Genomic DNA, 18697 nt, shown 5'->3' on the forward strand with positions numbered 1-18697 from the left:
AGGCATTGAAGCCTGTCTAGCAAGATATTTACAACAGGCAAGGAGCTTTTTGTGAAGTGTTTGGAACTTTTCTTCTTTGTCAGAAGGAAGATATTCAGCAAATGATAAAGAACTCTGTATAAGAGATTTTAAATCAATGGTGGCATAAAACTTTTGTCTTACCTGATAGTTTTCTTTCCTTTAGTTGCAGCAAATGAATCCAGACACTTGTGGGTTATGTCCATCTACCTCCTTATAGGATGGAATGCTCCTTGGTCAGTCAGTATTTCTCATAACAAAGCAGAAAAAAATAGAAGTAGAACATTTCTCCTTCCCCATATGGGAAACATGACACACCCAGAATGTCAAAGATGAAAAAATTGAGCTAACAGTTCACCTAAAATGTAAAATGCAGAAACATGGTCCAACCGATAGAAATCACCGATAGGAATTGCCAAAAAACAACACAGGATGGGGACTCTGGATTCATCTGCTGCGACTAAAGGAAAGAAAATGATCAGTTAAGACAATTTTTCATTCCTTAGCGTCAGCAGCAAATGAATCCAGAGACTTGTGGGAAGTAGGGTGCGAACCTAAAGCTCCCACAAATAGCATCGATATTCCAAAATATGATGGCAACCGAGCCGAGTTATCCGAGAGGTAAGACTTGTAGAAAGCAAGAAATACCAAGTTGTCGCATTACCTAGTCCCCCAGGAAAAAACAGACAGGCTTATGCACCGAAAGTTGGTACTGCTCGGCCCGAAAACTCCTGGAGCCCATCCAAAACAGCTTACCCACTAGAACAATGTGGACACAGAAGTCTCCTCAAGCCAGCAAGCTAGTATTGCTGTGGAAGCCACAGCACTTGCCAGGGTTCCGAGCAAGTAAGTAAACAGTGATTCGGCCAATGGAGCTCATTGAACACTGTTCAATAGCAGAGACGTACACAGCAAACATCCAACGAGCTGTAAATTCAAGGGGCAAGAGAGATTAAAGGGTATCTGCACCCTAGTAGTGGAATCCATGAAATCTTGACAGGACTAAGCCTGGGATTCCAAATCCCTGCAAGGGCTGAGACACAGAGCAGTGACTAAACTAGGGTGCCTTGAATGATATCACCTTGTATCGACAAAACATGGGTGAGGGTGAACCAAACGTAAGGAAAATGCAGACCTGTTCCCAGGAAGACACGGTGTTTTGCGTCACTGGGGGCTCGCATCAAATATGCAAAGTCCGCCCCAAACTGTGGGCTGATCCAACTACTGTGCTATGGTGGACCAGCCACCCGGTGTTGCAAACCTAGGAAATGCCAGGTCATGACTGCCCAAAACATCAATTCAGGAGATACCTAAATCTAGACAAACCCAGGAACTCACTAAATATGCCAGAATAGATCCGTAACTGACCATTCAGGAAATATAGACTACTGAACTCCTGGAATGAACTGAAATCTGCTGCACCCAGCCAAGTCCCAGCATAGCAGCTGCCTAGATTTGTGAAGAGAGAGAGAACGTCTGAAAAGTCACAGGAAAATGGCACTGGAACCATCAGCTATGGCTGAGGTGACCTAGAGGGTCCAAGAGAGACAGATTAACAAGAAACCTCAAAGGAATCTGATGCAGAACCTGGCACCAGGAAGATTGTCCAAGATAGACATCACGTCATCCAGAGTGTGAACACATGACCAGACTCGAGGGCTAGGCCGGAAAGGCCACCCCGAACTGCGGTGTGAAGCTTGCTGATTAGCCCCCAGAAAAAATGGATTCTTCAAGGCCATGTTGAGTATTACTCCACAATACCCCAAGACTTGTGTTGGAAACAATTGATTCTTGGTAAATTAAATATCAATCCTGAGGACCGAAAAAGGGTAGCTATAGAAGATGAAAGATCGAGTGCAGTAACAAACTCTCCCGAGTGGACAGCCCCTATGAGTGACTGTGGGGTCTCCATTCAGAACAGAGCCACGCGAAGAGATCCAGAATTGGACGAAAGAACCTTCCTTCTTCGGGACCACAAATTAGATGGAATATCTGCCCTTGCCCTGCTCCTGAACCGGTACTGAACAGACTGCTCACAACACGATTAATCTGGCCAGTGTCTCTTTCTGCTTGAGCCTTTACCCAAGACCGACAGGGGGACTCTATAAAAACATCTGGCAGCAGATGAGCAAACTAGAAGGCGTAACCATCCCAAATAATTTCAAGAACCCATTGATCTAATATAATCTGGGCCCAACTCCAGTAAAACTCCTTCAAGTGACCTCCAACTAGTACTGGAGGCTGGACCCGCAAATCTTCATTGTGCTGCATGACTGGAAGATTGGGAAAAGAAGTGACCATCCCTGCCTCCCCCCCCCCCCCCCCCGATTTTGCTGAAAATAACAAGTCCCTCTCCCTGTGCAGAAACGCCGAGCACACGCCCCCAACCTCGTACTAAAGCAAACCCCTGGCCAGCCATCCATGGACGATCCTCTGGAAGTCTAGGCAATTTGGTATCCCCTAAACTTTTAACAAGTTTGTTCAAATCATCTCCAAACAAGACAGACCCCCAAAAGGGAAACTTGCTCAGTTTGGACTTTGAAGCTGCATCCGCAGACCAACCTCTGAGCTAAAGAGTCCTGTGGGCTAACACTCCCAGGGCCATGGATTTCACAGATGCCTGAAGCAAATAATGGCATCAAACAGAAAGGCTGAAGCCATCTCAATCTTTGCTACATCTTGATCAATAAGAGAGAAATCATCCTTCTCTCTATTCAATACTCCAACCACCGGAAACATGCCTGGGTCATGGGAGCCCCCAAGAAGGCTGCCTGAACCGCCAAGTCTGAAACATCAAAGGCATGCTTCAAAAGTGTCTCTATCTGCCAGTCCTGCAGGTCCTTAAGGGCACCATATTCTTCTTAGGCACTGCTGATACCACCGCATCTACTACCGGAGGCTTTAGCCAATCCTTGTCCTGGTCAGGAACCGGATATAGGCGCACCATAGAACGAGTCAGCCGGAAAGGAGCGTCAGAACATTCCAGTGTGCCTGCACTATGTTCCTGATATCTTGATCCACAGGGAACGACCTACTGGATTTACACACCCCTTTGACCAAAGGTTCCACTATGCAGTGAAAAGCCGGTTCCTGCTCCTCTTCAAAGTGTCTGCTACCAAAGCAATTAATTCCTGTAAGTCTTCTTTATGCAAGACCCTGGCCACCGAAGGATCCTGCCCCTGCCGAAATCACTGAACCAGAGGAAACTGCAACCCCCGCTCAACCCCGCAGCCATGGTCACAGCCGGAATTTCATACCACATCATGAGCTTCCATGTTCCATTGGGTAAAGCGGAATCCAGCTAGAGAAGGACAGATTGGACGCTTCTCCACACATTGCAGTAATGAACACTGCAGTCGGGGCACTCTGGAAAACATCATCTGAGCTCCACCAGGACGCCAATTAACAGGTCCCCAGAAAAAAAACAGAATCCTGGCCCAGGAATCCCAGAAGAAACATCCCGCGACAAGCTCCAGCTGGTCCCGCAGCCACCACCAAACCAATTTCAGACACGGCCCTTAAAACCGGCGGTGACCTTCCAAGAGAAATGGAAAGGGATACATGTGACACTGCCATAGTGTCACCTACCTGCCACAGACAGAGTGCAGTCACTGTCTTTCATACAACGTGAGGTGAAGTACAACGTAAGAAGTAGAGACTGCAGGGTTCCAATATATAGCCCAAGAGCAGATACAGAACAAGGTAACCCTGGAGAGGATAACAAGGGTCCAGGAAACTAATGTAGGAGCCATATGCGAAATCCCATCGCTCTAGTACTGGAGTGCTAACCAGTCAGCTCTCAGCTAACTGCAGAAGCGGTTCCTCAGCGCTAACACAATCGGATTTCTCCCAGAGTAACTCCCATCCTCTGAGAAGTGCAGGAATATCCACCACGGGAAAAGTAGCACTCTGTGCTGCTATGCCTTGCTCGGGCGCCCTAAAATGGCCACCAAAGCCCATTGCGTGGGCAGCAACAAAAAGGAGCAAGGCCCACATAAGCGGTGTCGTGGTACTCAGCTATGAGTACCGCCCCAACGGCTGAGAAAGGCATTCCCACCATGTGCTGTGGCCATAGCGGCAACAGTGGGTACACACTACTGCAGCAATTGCCATCAAAACACGAAACCTCGGGAAGAAGTATATACCCACAACAAAGAATAGACTCACTCAGAGCACCAACAGCAGCCCTGTAACAGCACAGACAGATATCCATCTTCTCCATTCATAGCCCTGATACTGGGGTCACCAGTATCTCTCCTGAACCCAGGCGAAAGTCCAAGTCAGCAGGGCTAAACCATCTGGCTCTAACTGGGTTCTTTTTTTTTTTTTTTGTAGCTGGATAGCCACCTCTTGGAGAAAAATGGAGAAGGGCAGGAGAAGGCAGAAAGGTAGGGGGGGGACATGAGGTGACCAGGTGTAGCCCCTAAAGACAGCACCACTCAGCCGCACACACCACAGCTCAACTAAACCAGGAGGCCCAGAATAGGAGCTGCACCAGATGACACCAGGAGCTTGTGGAGAGATCATCCATCTGCCTGCTGGAGATAGAGAATACTTACTGAACAAGGAGCATTCCATCCTAGGAGGTGCAATTTAGCGCTATCTCCACCTGCTGGTAGATGGACACAACCCACAAATCTCTGGATTCATCTGCTGCGGATGCTAAGGAATTCCTCACTAACACAGCTCTCCACATTTGAGGCTACTCAAGTGTCAAGCTTTTTAGGAAATATAAGTAGATCTAAACTAATGAAAAACTAAGATACACTGAAAAATTGTAAGGTTTGCAGTATCTCCTATGGAAAGCAATTTTAAAAACATACACTGATGACTAGTACACCAAATTGTGTGTTACATATAATCCATACAATCTCGGGTAAGATATAAATATCAACAGTAGATCTCCAAACACTTCTAAGTGGCAAGTTCAAGGTGAATGACAATCCTCAAAATGTTCATGAAATTCCAATTTGCATATCCCTGCTCTCTCCCCCCTCTCCACCAAACAGGCAGCTGAAAAGGTTTTTTCTTTTCAGAATATGATGGCCAGTGATGTCACACTAAGAGGCGTCTTCCTTTTCAAACCTGCAGGAGGTATTGTGGCTGCCGCAGGACTGTAAGACCAAGCTAGCTCACATCTCCATGTTCAATGTTTTATTAATAGTAGTAACACTCTGCAGATAAGCACCTCATATCTCTGCCAGTCACCAATCGGCTGGTGAGTGGGCAGACATGAAGGAGTGGATGACTAGGACAGATAATTCAAGAATGCCATCTTCTCCTCCTTCAAGAATTTCCTTAAGTTCCTAAGAAATCAATTCAGTACATCCTCCACAATCGAAGTCTATATGCTTATTTCAGTATAAGTGACGTGATGGAACAACTAAGCATATTTTCAGAAGAGTAATGGAAAAAAATTAAGATGATTACAATTTATTGCTAACAGTGATTTAAAAAAAAAAATAAAAAACATTTCACAATAAGAATAGTATTAAAAGAATATGTGTACTTACCTGGAAGGGCAGGTCAATGGCACTGTTACCAATCTGATTCACATTTGGCAGAGATCCTCCATAGTACTGGCCACGGCTTTGTCCCAGCTGTAAATATTGTGTCTTCTGCAGCTGTAACTGAAGTGAGAAGAAATAATTTATACAGTCAAATGGAAAATGCTTTTACGTTTATTTCACCCAAATACAACAAATGGACTCAGTGGCGTAGCCAGACCTGACATTTTGGCTGAGCCCAGAACTAATATGGGTGGGCACTAAATATATATATATATTTTGAAGCTAATTATATGGTCCTTTTATGTTCTGATAGCACATGGTCACTTTTAAAACTTAGTGCCATGCTTTGAGCACAAGTTTTTAAATCTTATGCAGTACAGTTTAATATAATTCAACAAAAATATAATATTTAATTCATCTTTATTCTTGCAATTGTAAATCTTATTACCATATAGGTAATTGGTGGAGAATTAATTAAAATATATATCTTAAAACTTAGAAATACAGCACAGGCTCCGAGCAATTCCCCCTGTTCTTAAATATTTCTTGTAAACAAGACCTAACGGAAATCTCCAATGACATCAACCAAAGTCTCCAGATCATGTATTCATGGGCGGACGCATTTCGGCTGAAACGTAATGCAGAAAAAACCCAATGCCTAATATTTACCTCTCAACATAACAAGAACAAATTCACCGCCATTAACACACCAAATCTGAACCTTCCTATTTTGGACACCCTAAAAATTCTTGGAGTTACCATCGATCGACACCTAACACCCGAGAGCCACATGAAAAACACAACCAAGATGATGTTCCATTCAATGTGGAAATTAAAAAGAGTAAGACCTTTCTTCCCAAGGACTGTTTTCCATAATCTAGTACAATCAATGGTGCTCAGTCACCTAGACTACTGCAATGCGCTATACGCCGGCTGCAAAGAGCAAATAATCAAGAAACTTCAAACAGCCCAGAACACTGCAGCTAGACTCATATTTGGTAAAACAAAATATGGAAGTGCGAAACCTCTATGAGAAAAACTGCATTGGCTCCCATTTAAAGAACGCATCATGTTCAAAATATGCTCTGTAGTCCACAAAATCATTCACGGAGAAGCACCAGCCTACATGTCAGACTTTATAGACCTACCACCCAGGAATGCCAAAAGATCATCCCGCACATTCCTCAATCTACACTTCCCTAACTGCAAAGGTCTAAAATACAAACTAATGCACTTTATGATGGATTTCTAAGTATTCTACCCAACAGCTGCCCTGCATCAACATAAACCACATACTTACTGGGTGGGGATGGGCTCCTCATTGCCTAGGCCAGGGCAAAAGAGATATATTTAATGACTAAATACATCTTTTTTTTTTTGCCCTAGGCAGTGAACAGTCTAACCCCCCATCCAGCATTCCCCTCTCTCCCCTTTCCTTCCAGCATCTGCCCCCTCTCTTCCCCCTTTCCATCCAGCGTCTACCCCCTCTCTCTCCCCTTTCCATCCAGCGTCTGCCCCCTCTCTTCCCTCTTTCCATCCAGCATCTATTTTCTCCATCCATGTGTAGTTTTTCTCTTCTTTTCCCTTTCCCTCATCTGTCAGTATGCATCTCCTTCCTCTTTCTTCACTCCCCTCCATCCATATGCATCTCCTTCCTCTCTCTCTCTTCCCTCGCCTCCATCCATGTCCACCATTTTTCCTCTCTCTCCGCCCCGCCATCCATGTTCATCTCACTTCCTCTCTTCCCTCCATCCATGTCCAGTATTTCTCCTCTCTCCCCTCCATCCATGTGCATCTCCTCCTGTCTTCCCTCCCCTCCATCCATGTCCAGCATTTCTCCTGCCCTCCCCTGCATCAATGTCCAGCAACTGTCCTCTCTCCCCTGCCCTCCCCTCCATCCATGTCCAGCAACTGTCCTCTGCCCTCTGCCCCCATCCATATCCAGCAATTCTCCTCTCCCTCCCATCCATGTCCAGCGATTCTCCTCTGCCCTCCCCTCCATGCCCAGCGATTCTCCTCTGCCCTCCCCTCCATGCCCAGCGATTTCTCCTCTCTCTCCTGCCCTTCCCTCCATGTCCAGCGATGCTCCTCTGCCCTCCCCTCCATGTCCAGTGACGCCCCAAACCCCACCTGCCCCCGAGTTCCAGTTCCAACCCCCCTACCCGACCTCTTCTCCCTCAACAGCCCTCCTTGCTTTCCTGCCGCCCAGCCATAGCTTAAAACTCATTTTACTAACCTGACTGAAGTCGTGACTGCAAAAGAAGCAGAGTACAGCCAGCTTAGCCTTCCCCTTCTCTCTCATCGTCCCGCCCTTGCGTAAACAGGAAATGAGGGCGGGACCACAGCTGAGAGAGAATGGGAAGGCTGAGCCGGCTGTACTCTGCTTCTGCAGTCACGACTTCAGTCAGGTTAGTAAAATGAGTTTTGGATGTTGTTGGGTTGGGGCTAGTTAGGGTGGGCGGGCCTGGAGCAAAAGTGGCTGGGCCTGGGCCCATCCAGGCCCGCCCGTGGCTACGCCCCTGAATGGACTGCTTTACATAGAAAATTATTCCAGGAATTTCTTGACACAATATTGCAACATTAGCAGGAGTTCAGGGAAGTGAGCATCTGGTTTAATACAAATTCGTAAGCACCATTGTTGGGCTCCTTATCCATTGTTTAAAAATTAAATAAATAAAAAGCAAAGCACTTGGCAAGCATATTTCTCCAGTCCCCACAGAACTTCAAATTGATCCACTTCCATTTAGAAACCAGTAAAACAACGGAAACCTCACTTCTGTCTAGTTAACAACTTGCATGCTTGATAAAAAAAAACATATTATAAATAAATATTAGGGCTGTCCATCGATAAGTTTTAACTGCACAATTAACCATGATTACATTTTTTAATTACATGCTTGGTCACATTAAGCGGCCCCCTCACGTTTCCTTCTGTACAGTGCAATATATAGACAGCAGATGTAAGTTCTCAAAACTGGCATATTTCAATTACTAAACTACAAATAAAAATAATTTCTCTCATCTTTGTCTGGTGATTTTTATCTTACGAATTATCTTGTTCACTGTCTCTGGTTCTGCTTCCCTGTGCTTTGAACTCTGTTTCCTGGACCTACTGTCTATTCACCATTTTCGGGGGGGTTTTTCCTTCCAGCTCTATATCTATCTTTCACATTCAACTTTCTTCCATTTTTCTTGCTCCTCAAATCTATCTAGTTTCCATCTCTTCGCTTCCCGGACACCATCTCCTCCCATCCATTTTCTCTCCACGGGCACCATGTTCTCCAATCTCCTCCCCTCCCTTCCATGAGTACCATCTCCTCCCTTCTCTCTCCCCTCCCCTCCCCTCCATGGGCACCATCTCTTTCTTCTTCTCCCTCCTCTCCATGGGTACCATCTCTTCCTTTCCCTCCATCCCAAGGGTACTATTTTTCCCCTCAAGTCCATGGGCACCATCTCACTTCTTTGTTGTTTCCATCGCCTACTGGCATCTATCCCTCTGAAGCATCATCCCACCCCTCCCCCCCACTGTCCGCATTTATCCCTCTTAAGCACCCCCCCCTGCTGCCTGCATTTATCCCTCTGAAGCCCCCCCCCCCCCCCGCAGTCCGTAACTAACCCTTCTCAAGCACACACACCCCTAGTCCACATCTATCCCTTCCTGCTCTCCTCTCCATCCCCACACAACCCACATCTCTTTCTCTCTCTCCTCAAAGCTGCCTCTACCTGCTCCTCTCATTCCTCTGACCTTGCCTTTAATGCTGAAGGCAGGCTGCTTCTCTCATCCAACCAAGCCTCTCTCTGTAGCATCCCCGAAAACAGGAAGTTCTGTCAGTGGTAAATTTAATACGAATCAGAGAAAACATTTCTTCCCTCAACATGCAAATTAAACTCTGGAATTCATTGCCAGAGAATGTGGTAAAGGCAGTTAGCTTTGAAGGTTTAAAAGGGGTCTGGACGGCTTCCTAAAGGAAAAGTCCACAGACCATTATTAAATTGACTTGGGGAAAATCCACTGCTATTTCTGGGATAAGCAGCATAAAATTTATTGAACTTTTTCGGGATCCTGCCAGGTATTTGTGACCTGGATTGCCCACTGTTGGAAACAGGATGCTGGGCTTGATGGACCTTTGGTCTGTCCCAGTTTGGCAAAACTTGTGTACTTATTTACTTATTTATTTATTTATTGCACTTGTATCCCACATTTTCCCACCTCTTTGCAGGCGCAATGTGGCTTACAAAACATCATGGATAATGGAAATGAGAAGAGAATATACATTTGGTGTTACAGAAGGATGTTGGATTGCTTGGTGATGGAATACATGACAATAATATAATAGAATGCATTAATAACATTTCTGGGTATATGTATGAGTTTCACATGATTTGATCTTTGTGGTATATCTTGTCGAAGAGATGGGTCTTTAGTAGTTTACGGAAGTTAAGAGGAAGGACACTACGGAGAGAGGCTTGGGTGGATGAGAGAAGCAGTCTGCCTTCAGCATTAAAGGCAAGGTTAGAGGAATGGAAAGAGCAGGTAGAGGCAGCAGAAGAGTGAAAGAATGCGGAACACCTCTTCTGAGCCCCAACGCTGCTACCAGAGCTTCGCCTGTCTTGCAAGTTGCACCGGTCCCAAAGCGCCATGGGCTTGTGCCTCTGCGGTCACTTCTGGGTTGCAGGTGCACGGCCCTTCTTCATCCCTCCACACGTCCGCCGGCAACTGCCTTTTTCTAGCAGCCGGTCCCTGCAATTCTGGTGATCCCCAGTTTATTTTTTGAATGCTTGCGGGTGGGGAAGGGAGCCCTGCAGTTAACGTGCATTAAAATTTTTAATCCATGTTAACCATTTAACGGGTTAATTGCGTTATTAGCGCATTAAATGTACAGCCCTAATAAATATACATATGTACAAACACACGTATATAGCATAATAAACTTGAAACTTGATATACACGCATACATGTAAACAAATGTGGAAAACAACACACACACACACACACACATAAATGTAATCACATTTGTACTGTAAGGCAACTGAATTGATCAGATGTAGTCTTTCACCATAGACTCAACTCCCCAGATTTTATAACTGGTGCCCAAATTTGGACCCTCTTGCGTGCGATACTGAGCTCCACATGCAAATAAACTACTTAACAAGCCATTAATCAATTGGCAAACAATTATTGATGTTAATGGACACCAATTTGGATCTGCGTGATTCTATAATGATCTGTACCCCTCTCGCAAAAGGGGTGTGTCAATGGGAGGGGCATGGGTGGATTGGGGCATGCCAATTAATTGTGCGCAGTGTTATGGAATTTGGAGGATGCACCCCCAAGTTGCACATCAGGAATTACACCAGGTTTCAGTTAGCATAAATCTTGCGCCCAAAGTTGGGCACAAGAATCTTTGCTAGGTGCTATTCTATAAAGGGCACTCATCCCGGAGTGCCCTTTATAGAACAGCGTTGATTTTTCCTGACACCGATCACTGTAGCCAGCCCAAATGGGGAACACTTTTAGCAAGTTACAATAGCACTACAAAATAGGTAAAGAAATGCACCATTACAGAAGAGTCTTCCTGAGCCATTACGTCAAGCTCCATCCCTGGCCGCCTTCAAATCCGGGCTAAAGGCTTACCTGTTTGATGCTGCTTTTAATTCCTAACCTGTCACCTGCTCGTAACCTTTTGTCTTCCTCTCTTCAATAGTCCCCTTTTCCCTATGTGTCCTGTCTGTCTGTCCTACCCTTATCCCTTATTTGTCCTGTCTGTCTGTCCTGATTTAGATTGTAAGATCTTTTGAGCAGGGACTGCCTTTTCTTCATGTTCAATTGTGAAGCGCTGCGTACGACTGGTAGCACTGTAGAAATGATTTGTAGTAGTAGTAGTAAGAGTCAGTTAAACATGTAAAATACAAGATCTGAAAGTAGATTTATTGATATTTATACAAATAGATGTCATGCAACAGCTTGTACTGCCTGCCAGAAGTCTGAATCCAAGACACTACAGAACAGGTTGCCGAAAAGATCCAAACTCTATTCATTCCATGTAAGCATCAATACAGTCTATGAGAATGGATTTTAAAAAGCAGGGACTAGGTACTACTCAAATATCCTTCCAGCCAAATGTAAAGGCATGACTAGAGATTGCGTGGATATGCTTCTTCATGCAGTGCTCAAGTTTAAACCACAGTGAGGGAGCTCCAGCACTACAGTCACAGAGTCTCCAATCTTATGAGGTTAGCACTGCATGTAGAGTCCCTGCACCATGCAGTTTAAACCTACTAAGAACCATGTGTGCAAATGTAGAACTGTGCTCATTTTTGCCAACAGCAAATTCACCCTTTAACAAAACACTGAGGGTACAAAATCCCAGTCAACAAGGAACCCTGGATTTGTTGAGCCCTGATATAAGCCATACACAGATGTACTCGAAGAAAGGAAGGGAAAAAGAGCTATTAAACATTAAAAGTTTTTAAGATATATGTTCTTAGTTTGTTTCAGCAGCATCTTTTTGGGGGATTCCATTTCCACCACCCCAAGAGAAACAGTGTCTCAGATCAATTCAAGAGCTTATTTCTAAAACTTGCCACATCTATTTTAGTTGCATCAGAGAGAATTTAATTTTTTCATGTAAACAAATATTCTTCATTTTCCACAAGAGGTGGAGTAAATATACATCCAAAAAGCTAAAACATGATAATTATGTGTTGTTTAAAAACTTGCATGAGTTGTGTGTTATATATGTTTAACAAAATGTTGAATTTTAGAGAAACCTATTAATTTCATTCTATGCCAGTCTTATCACAGATCTTGAAACTAAATCATATAGGGCTCCTTTTGCAAAGCCATGCTAGTGATTAGCAGCGCACCAAATGCGACAAAGCCCATTCAATTCCTATGGGCTTTGTAGCATTCGATGTGTGGTAATCACTACTGCAGCTTTGTAAAAGGAACCCATAACATGTTAGGTACATTATTAAAAATACTGAAGATTAAAATTGCAAAACATTTTTCTGCAGCCTGTTTATCCAAGTATCACTACCACATACCACATTACTGACTGCTGCATGCCATGCTACCTGGTATGTTATGGCCATAGAATGTACAAAAATTAACTGGCTTTGGAATTAACGTACGCCAGGACTTAGCTGATTTTGGAAACAACCCTTACTTTAAACTTGGCTACAAGTAAATGACACACACAGTTTTCATCTCAACAATTAATTACAGTGGTAGATCATAATATCCTTTGTCTATACAAAATTAAGATTTTGGAAACAAGACCTTCAATTGTTAACTAATAATTGCATGCAGCAAACACCATATATGTTGCTTATTAAAATACATCAAATGACATAGCTACATATAGAAACATTGATTTAAGCTTAACTAGGTGGTCCTACAGTACAATCAATACTCATTAGCACTGCAGTCATGTGGGTAGGGGTGGGGGGAAGAGAGACAAGGTACTTTTTTCACCAACATTGCAAAATTGTTACCAGAGGATTCCTTCTGCAAACCTCACTAGCTACTCCTACTGCTCCATTCATTTACATTTTTTTATTTTTTTAAGTTTTATTTCATTGAAGGGGGTCAACATGCTGGGTGGGAGGCGATACCTTTTCATTGAATTCACTCAATTATCTACGACTAGCTTTTGAAAGCTAAACTCATAATAACATAAAAACATAAGATTAGCCATACCGGGTCAAACCGATGGTCCATCTAGACCAGTATCCTGCTTCTAACAGTGGCCAATACAGGTCACAAGCACCTGGCAGAATCCCAAACTGCAGCAAGATTCGATCTAGGGCAAGAAGTGGCTTCCCCCATGTTTCTCTGAATAGCAGACTATAGACTTTTCCTCCAGGAACTTGTTCAAACCTTTTTAAAACCCAGATATGCTAACTGCTATAAATATATCCTCCGGCAATGATGGGCAGATGATCAAAAGCCCCGCGCTGCTCCAAACAGCGCTCTAAAAACAGCACTGAAACAGCAAGGGGCTTTACCGCACCTATGATCAGAGATAATTGCATGCAAATTTAAGCACGCGGTTCTTTTTGATCATGGGGTAGAAATGCGGGAGAATTGTACCCGAGAATGTGCTCTGGCACAATCCTCCCGCTCTTGACAATCCTGCTACACTTGTTTGACAGGTCTGGGCTGTCAAAAGCCCAGACTTCAAACACAGGGGTTGGAGGTCCATGGGACCACTAGACCCCAACTACCCCCGCCTGAGCCAAGCGAAACGGGGGCTGGAGGTCCGGCAGACCTCCCTCCGGCACAAGTCCGGAAAGAACATTTAGACATGTCCTTGGGAAGATGCTGAGTCTTTGAGTCATCCAGATCTTTCACCAACTTCGCTAAATCCTCACCAGTTAACCAGCTGCTGCAGCAAACAACAGGGTGTGACCACCAAAGACATCTGCTTGGTCAACACCCAAATCAAATCATACAAGGAATCTGCCAAAAATACCAGCCTAGTCTCCACATCTGGCAATTCAGGAGGAGGTTGACTTTTGGACTTCTGGAAGGAATCTGAAATCTGTGCACCCAGCTAAAGCACGCCCGAGCAGCATACGAGCTGCCGGCAGAGAGAGAGAGAACTTCTGAAATGTCAGAGGAAGGCTGCGCTGAATCCACCAGTTCAAGCTGAGTTTGGAGATGGAGAGAAACAGCTGAGAAGGAACCCTTGAAGTGGTCTAATGTGGAATCTGGCCCATGGAAGAATATCAAAGATAGAGGCCATTGCACCCAGAACTTGCACATAATCCCAGACCCCAAGATCTGGTATGGAAAGCAGAACCTGACTTAGGTGTGAATCTTTTGCTGATGAGCAACAGGAAGAAATGTCTTCCCTAAGCCTATGTCGAATATCGCTCCCAGATATGCCAAGATTTGTGTTGGAAACAACTGTCTCTTGGTGAAATTGAATACCAATCCTGAGGACTGAAGAACAGCAGCTATCTTAGATGAAACTTGCTGACTCTCTTGAAAGGAAGAGTCACAAAACAGCTAATCACGAGGTATGAATGAACCTGCAATCCATCCTTGAGAAGGAAGGCTGCCACTACTACCATGACCTAGAAAAAATGTCCTTGGTGATGTGGAAAGGTTGAATGACATGGTCATAAATGATAATGTTCTCCAAGGATTGCAAATCACAAACCTTCTGGGGGAAGGTGAAATGGGAATATGAAAGTATGCTTCCTTGAGATACAGGGAGGTTAGAAACTCTCCCTGCTGGACTGAAACTATTACAGACTGCAATGTTCCCATTGTGAAATGTGGAACTTTTAACACACTGACTCTTTTGAAGTCCAAACTCAAGAGGAAGGAAGCTCCCTTCTTTGGAACTACAAAGTAAATGGAATAATTTCCCGTTCCTCAATTGCAACAGTGGATAGTCTCAACTGTGCCTAAATGAAGAAGCATTTGCAAGGTGGCTTGAACTGCTTGGTATGTGGACTGGAGCTTACATGGAGATTCCAAGAAAAAGAAATCTGCTGTGGAATGGGAGAACTCCAGTTTGTAACCTCGCTTTAGTATTTCCAAGACACATTGGTCTGAAGTAATTTTGGTCCACTCCTCATGGAACCTGGAAAGGAGCTCTGCTATTATGAAACTCAAGGACTGAACCGAGACCCCATCATTGAAAGGTGCAGAAGGCATTGGTACACCTGGAGTCTGAAGCAGAGTTCCTTCTGGCAGACTGAAAGACGGCTTGTCGTTGTTGAAGTGGGAACCCAGAAAGTTAGCTTTGCCTGGCCTGTAGCGCTTGGCCTCACAAACGCTGAGACTGAGAGGATTTAAAAGAATCTTTAGACTTGTTCTCTGGCAATCTCCGAGATGTAAAGTCCCCTAGGTCTTTACCTAAATTCTCTAGATTGTCTCCAAACAAACGTTTACCTCTAAAAGGTAGCTTGCTAAATGTGACTTAGAAGCCAAATCAGTTATCCAATGCCTAAGCCAGAGCTAACTTCTCACTGAGAGGGTCAAGAATGGTTTGTGTAGCTATGCATTAGAACTGGCTGCTCATGAGCATTAACTAGTGTAGCTGAGAGCCAGAGCTAGATGGTGTAAGAGAATATGGCTGTTTGTCCCATTGTGCACTATTGATGGCAAGGGGCAGTGGGACTTGAACCAGCAACCTCTAGATCTCTGTGCTCACTCTCAGCTGGTTGCTTTAACCATTAAGCTATACATTGAAGCAGCTTAGTAAGAATCAATAGCTCTCCAATACAATAAAAAGGTGCAGAAGTGCAGTAGAACCATTTGGAGACACTATAGCATACAGCTAGTGGTGCTGCTGATACAGTGGTGGCTGTAGCTGGTATGCAATAGTATTGGCCAGTATCAAGTGTGCAATATCAGCAAACCAATACAACTAACCTTTAGCACTGTAGTGTAGTGTTAGCTCTCCCAACTATGCAATGAAGGCAAGAAAAGTGGGAGAATGAAGTAAAAATATGCCCCATTTGAAACAGAGCCTAGTTCCACAGCTTCTAATATGATGCACAAACCAGCCTTGAACCTGTGAACTTCAGGGTGAAAGTCAGCCACCTTCCAGAATAAAACTATTTTGCACCTGGAAAAAACGCCCCCCCGTGGCAGCACTGAGGTTCCATGGTTACCATGGAGACCAGTGCACTAGCCTCAGAAAATAATATGTAACATTTCTCACAGAAACATGGAGCCAACAGCACTAAGCCTTTCTAAAGATGCTGAAAAAAGAAATTCCTGTACTGTCAATATAGAGTTCTGGTAAGAAAAAGAAAGTTCCACAAAAGAAATGAGGAAAACTTTCGGAGTGTTTAAGTAACTACCCTCTGTGAAAAAAAAAAGTTCTTTAAATGAAAGATATCTAAGAATATGAGAGCACTAAATAGGCCCTTCCAGAGGACCTAACACACATGGTGCAGTGTCCTGATGCTGTTCACTGGCTCCCACAATAGAAACAGCATTTAAACAACTCTGGAACTATAAGTAAAATCTTAACTCACCACAGACAGCATGGGCTTTTGGTGACTGCTGCCACTATCAAATCCATGTTAGGCAAACATAGCTTTTCCAGCTCAGGCGTGGAAATAGGGTAAAGACATGACATAGCCGCCGCCAACTGAAGGGCAATGTCTGGGATGACCCACTAAGTAGAAATGACTTCCTCCTGCATAGCCTCATGCACTGGAAAAGATTCCTCTGTAAATGGCTCTCCCTCCTCCAATTCCTCCTGCATCTGTGCAGAAAGGGGCTGCCCTGAAATGACTCCCTCAGAATGATAGGGAGACAGGGGAGCAATAGACCCTACTTCCGAGTAGGAGTGCAAACATCTCCTCTTTGGGGCAGGGTCCATCAGTGAAGACTGAGGCAGGGAACAAGCCAGAAATCTCCAAAGGCTGAGCTAAAAAAGAACTGTCACTTCCCCTACCAGACTTCTGCAACATAAAGGCATTATGGAGCAGAAGAATGAACTCGGGGTGGATGGGGGGAGGTGATAAGACTCCAGCCCCACAGAAACCTCCAGAGCGGCTGACAGGTTTGTAAGGACCTCTGAAGCAGTGTCGGGTAAAGGAGCCGCTGACAGCGCTGCTGCCGAATCGTGCTAAAAAAGGCCACTAGACCACTTTCGGTCCCATGAGGGGAATGAGCCCGCATCTCTCCTTCTTGGGAAGCTAATGATGCCTCCCTGAACACAGCCCCATCTGCCAGAGGACAGCATGCACAGCCACATGGACACTACCTTAATGCTGCTCCCTGCTTCCCACAGTGGGACCATCTCCTAACAACTTGAGAAGCCATTGTAAAGAAAACAAAGGTAAAACCACAACTGACCCAAAGGTGAAGGAAAATGTACAGATACACCCTGGGAGAGCCAGCCATCAAGAGTCCTGCCTGTTGAACTCAGTACTGCTGGAAGCACACACACAACCTCTGGCCCAAACCAGTATCTCTCCTGCAGCCAAGGCTGTGGGCTTTAAAGAATTATGTCCTAATTTTTTTTCAGTGAGGAAGGAGAGTGGAGGAAGGGCTGGAGAAGGGTGGGGGAGGGACCTGGGGTGACCAGGTGTACCCCCCCTAAAGGTGGCAACGCTCAGCTACATACCCCAAAGCTCTACTGAACTGTGTCAGAAAAGGAGTCACCATCAGATGAGACCAGGAGCTTGTAAGAGAGACCATCCAGCCGCCTGCTGGAGACAAAGAATACTGACCAAGGAGCATTCCATCCTATAAGACACTGCAGTTCAGCACTCTCTATCTCCACTTGCTAGTAGATGGTCACAACCCACAAGTCTCTGGATTCATCTGCTGCTGACGCTAAGGAAAGTAGGTGGTAACGCAAGTGGCTTTATAACCCCCCCACCACTCCCCCCAAAAAATTTCCGTTGTGGGGGTCTGTCTGTGCTGTATATTCACTCAACGGTCTTTGCTGCATTTCTGCTTTAGATATGTTACTATTGTGTTCTAATCTGCACATCTCCCCTGTTACTTGCATTTGTAACAAAGGAGTATCTTGAAATCGTGTTTAGTACTGATATTTTCTTAGGAATGAAATATATTTATAACTTTGAAAATAAGGTAATTAATAAGTGTTTCACTATGCAGTGAGCTATGTATTTAGTTTTCCTAGTACTGCTTTCTGTAAGCTGCCTTAGGTCTCACCATAGCATTTGCAAGTTGATCACTTAGATGGCATGTGGGAACTGGGAACTTGCTACTTTTGCTCTGTGGAATGCAGTGGTATGGTATATTATAAAAATGCACTTGCCTTATTTTATTACTATTTCACAAAGTATCCACGGCGCCAAGTTCATACAAAGTTAATTATGTTCATTGGAATTTGGAAAATAAATCTGTTGGCTCGGGCTGTTTGCTATATGAATGAATATTCCATCACTGTTTCATTATTGCTTGCTATCACTACTAGTATTACATTAAGGGTGGTTAAACAATTAGGTATAAACTGTGTTGTTTCTGACTTTTACTTTTTTGGACTGTTGGGTCCCTCCTAATGCACTGATCATTTGAGGCTTCTGTGGACGGGGACACAGTTCGTGGTGACGGGGACAAACTTTGTACCCGCATCATTCTCTAGTTTGCATATCAAGTGGTGCTTTGATGGCAACTCTGGCTGTATCAACTAAGGCCGGTGCTGGGCTGGTTTTTACAG

The 18697-nt window shown here is 44.5% G+C and overlaps 1 protein-coding gene across 2 annotated transcripts in view; it reads right to left on the minus strand.

The window, feature by feature from the left end:
• The window catches only part of CRTC1 (CREB regulated transcription coactivator 1), a 253322-nt gene that overhangs the window by 138050 nt on the left and 96575 nt on the right, over window positions 1–18697 (minus strand). For both annotated transcript variants that reach the window (XM_030217332.1, XM_030217331.1), the window contains exon 2: window positions 5532–5648. In XM_030217332.1, the coding sequence (XP_030073192.1) occupies window positions 5532–5648 (117 nt within the window). The remainder of the gene's footprint in view (window positions 1–5531; window positions 5649–18697) is intronic.

Source organism: Microcaecilia unicolor, chromosome 11 (genome assembly GCF_901765095.1).
Source record: "Microcaecilia unicolor chromosome 11, aMicUni1.1, whole genome shotgun sequence".
NCBI classification, from domain to species: Eukaryota; Metazoa; Chordata; class Amphibia; order Gymnophiona; family Siphonopidae; genus Microcaecilia; species Microcaecilia unicolor.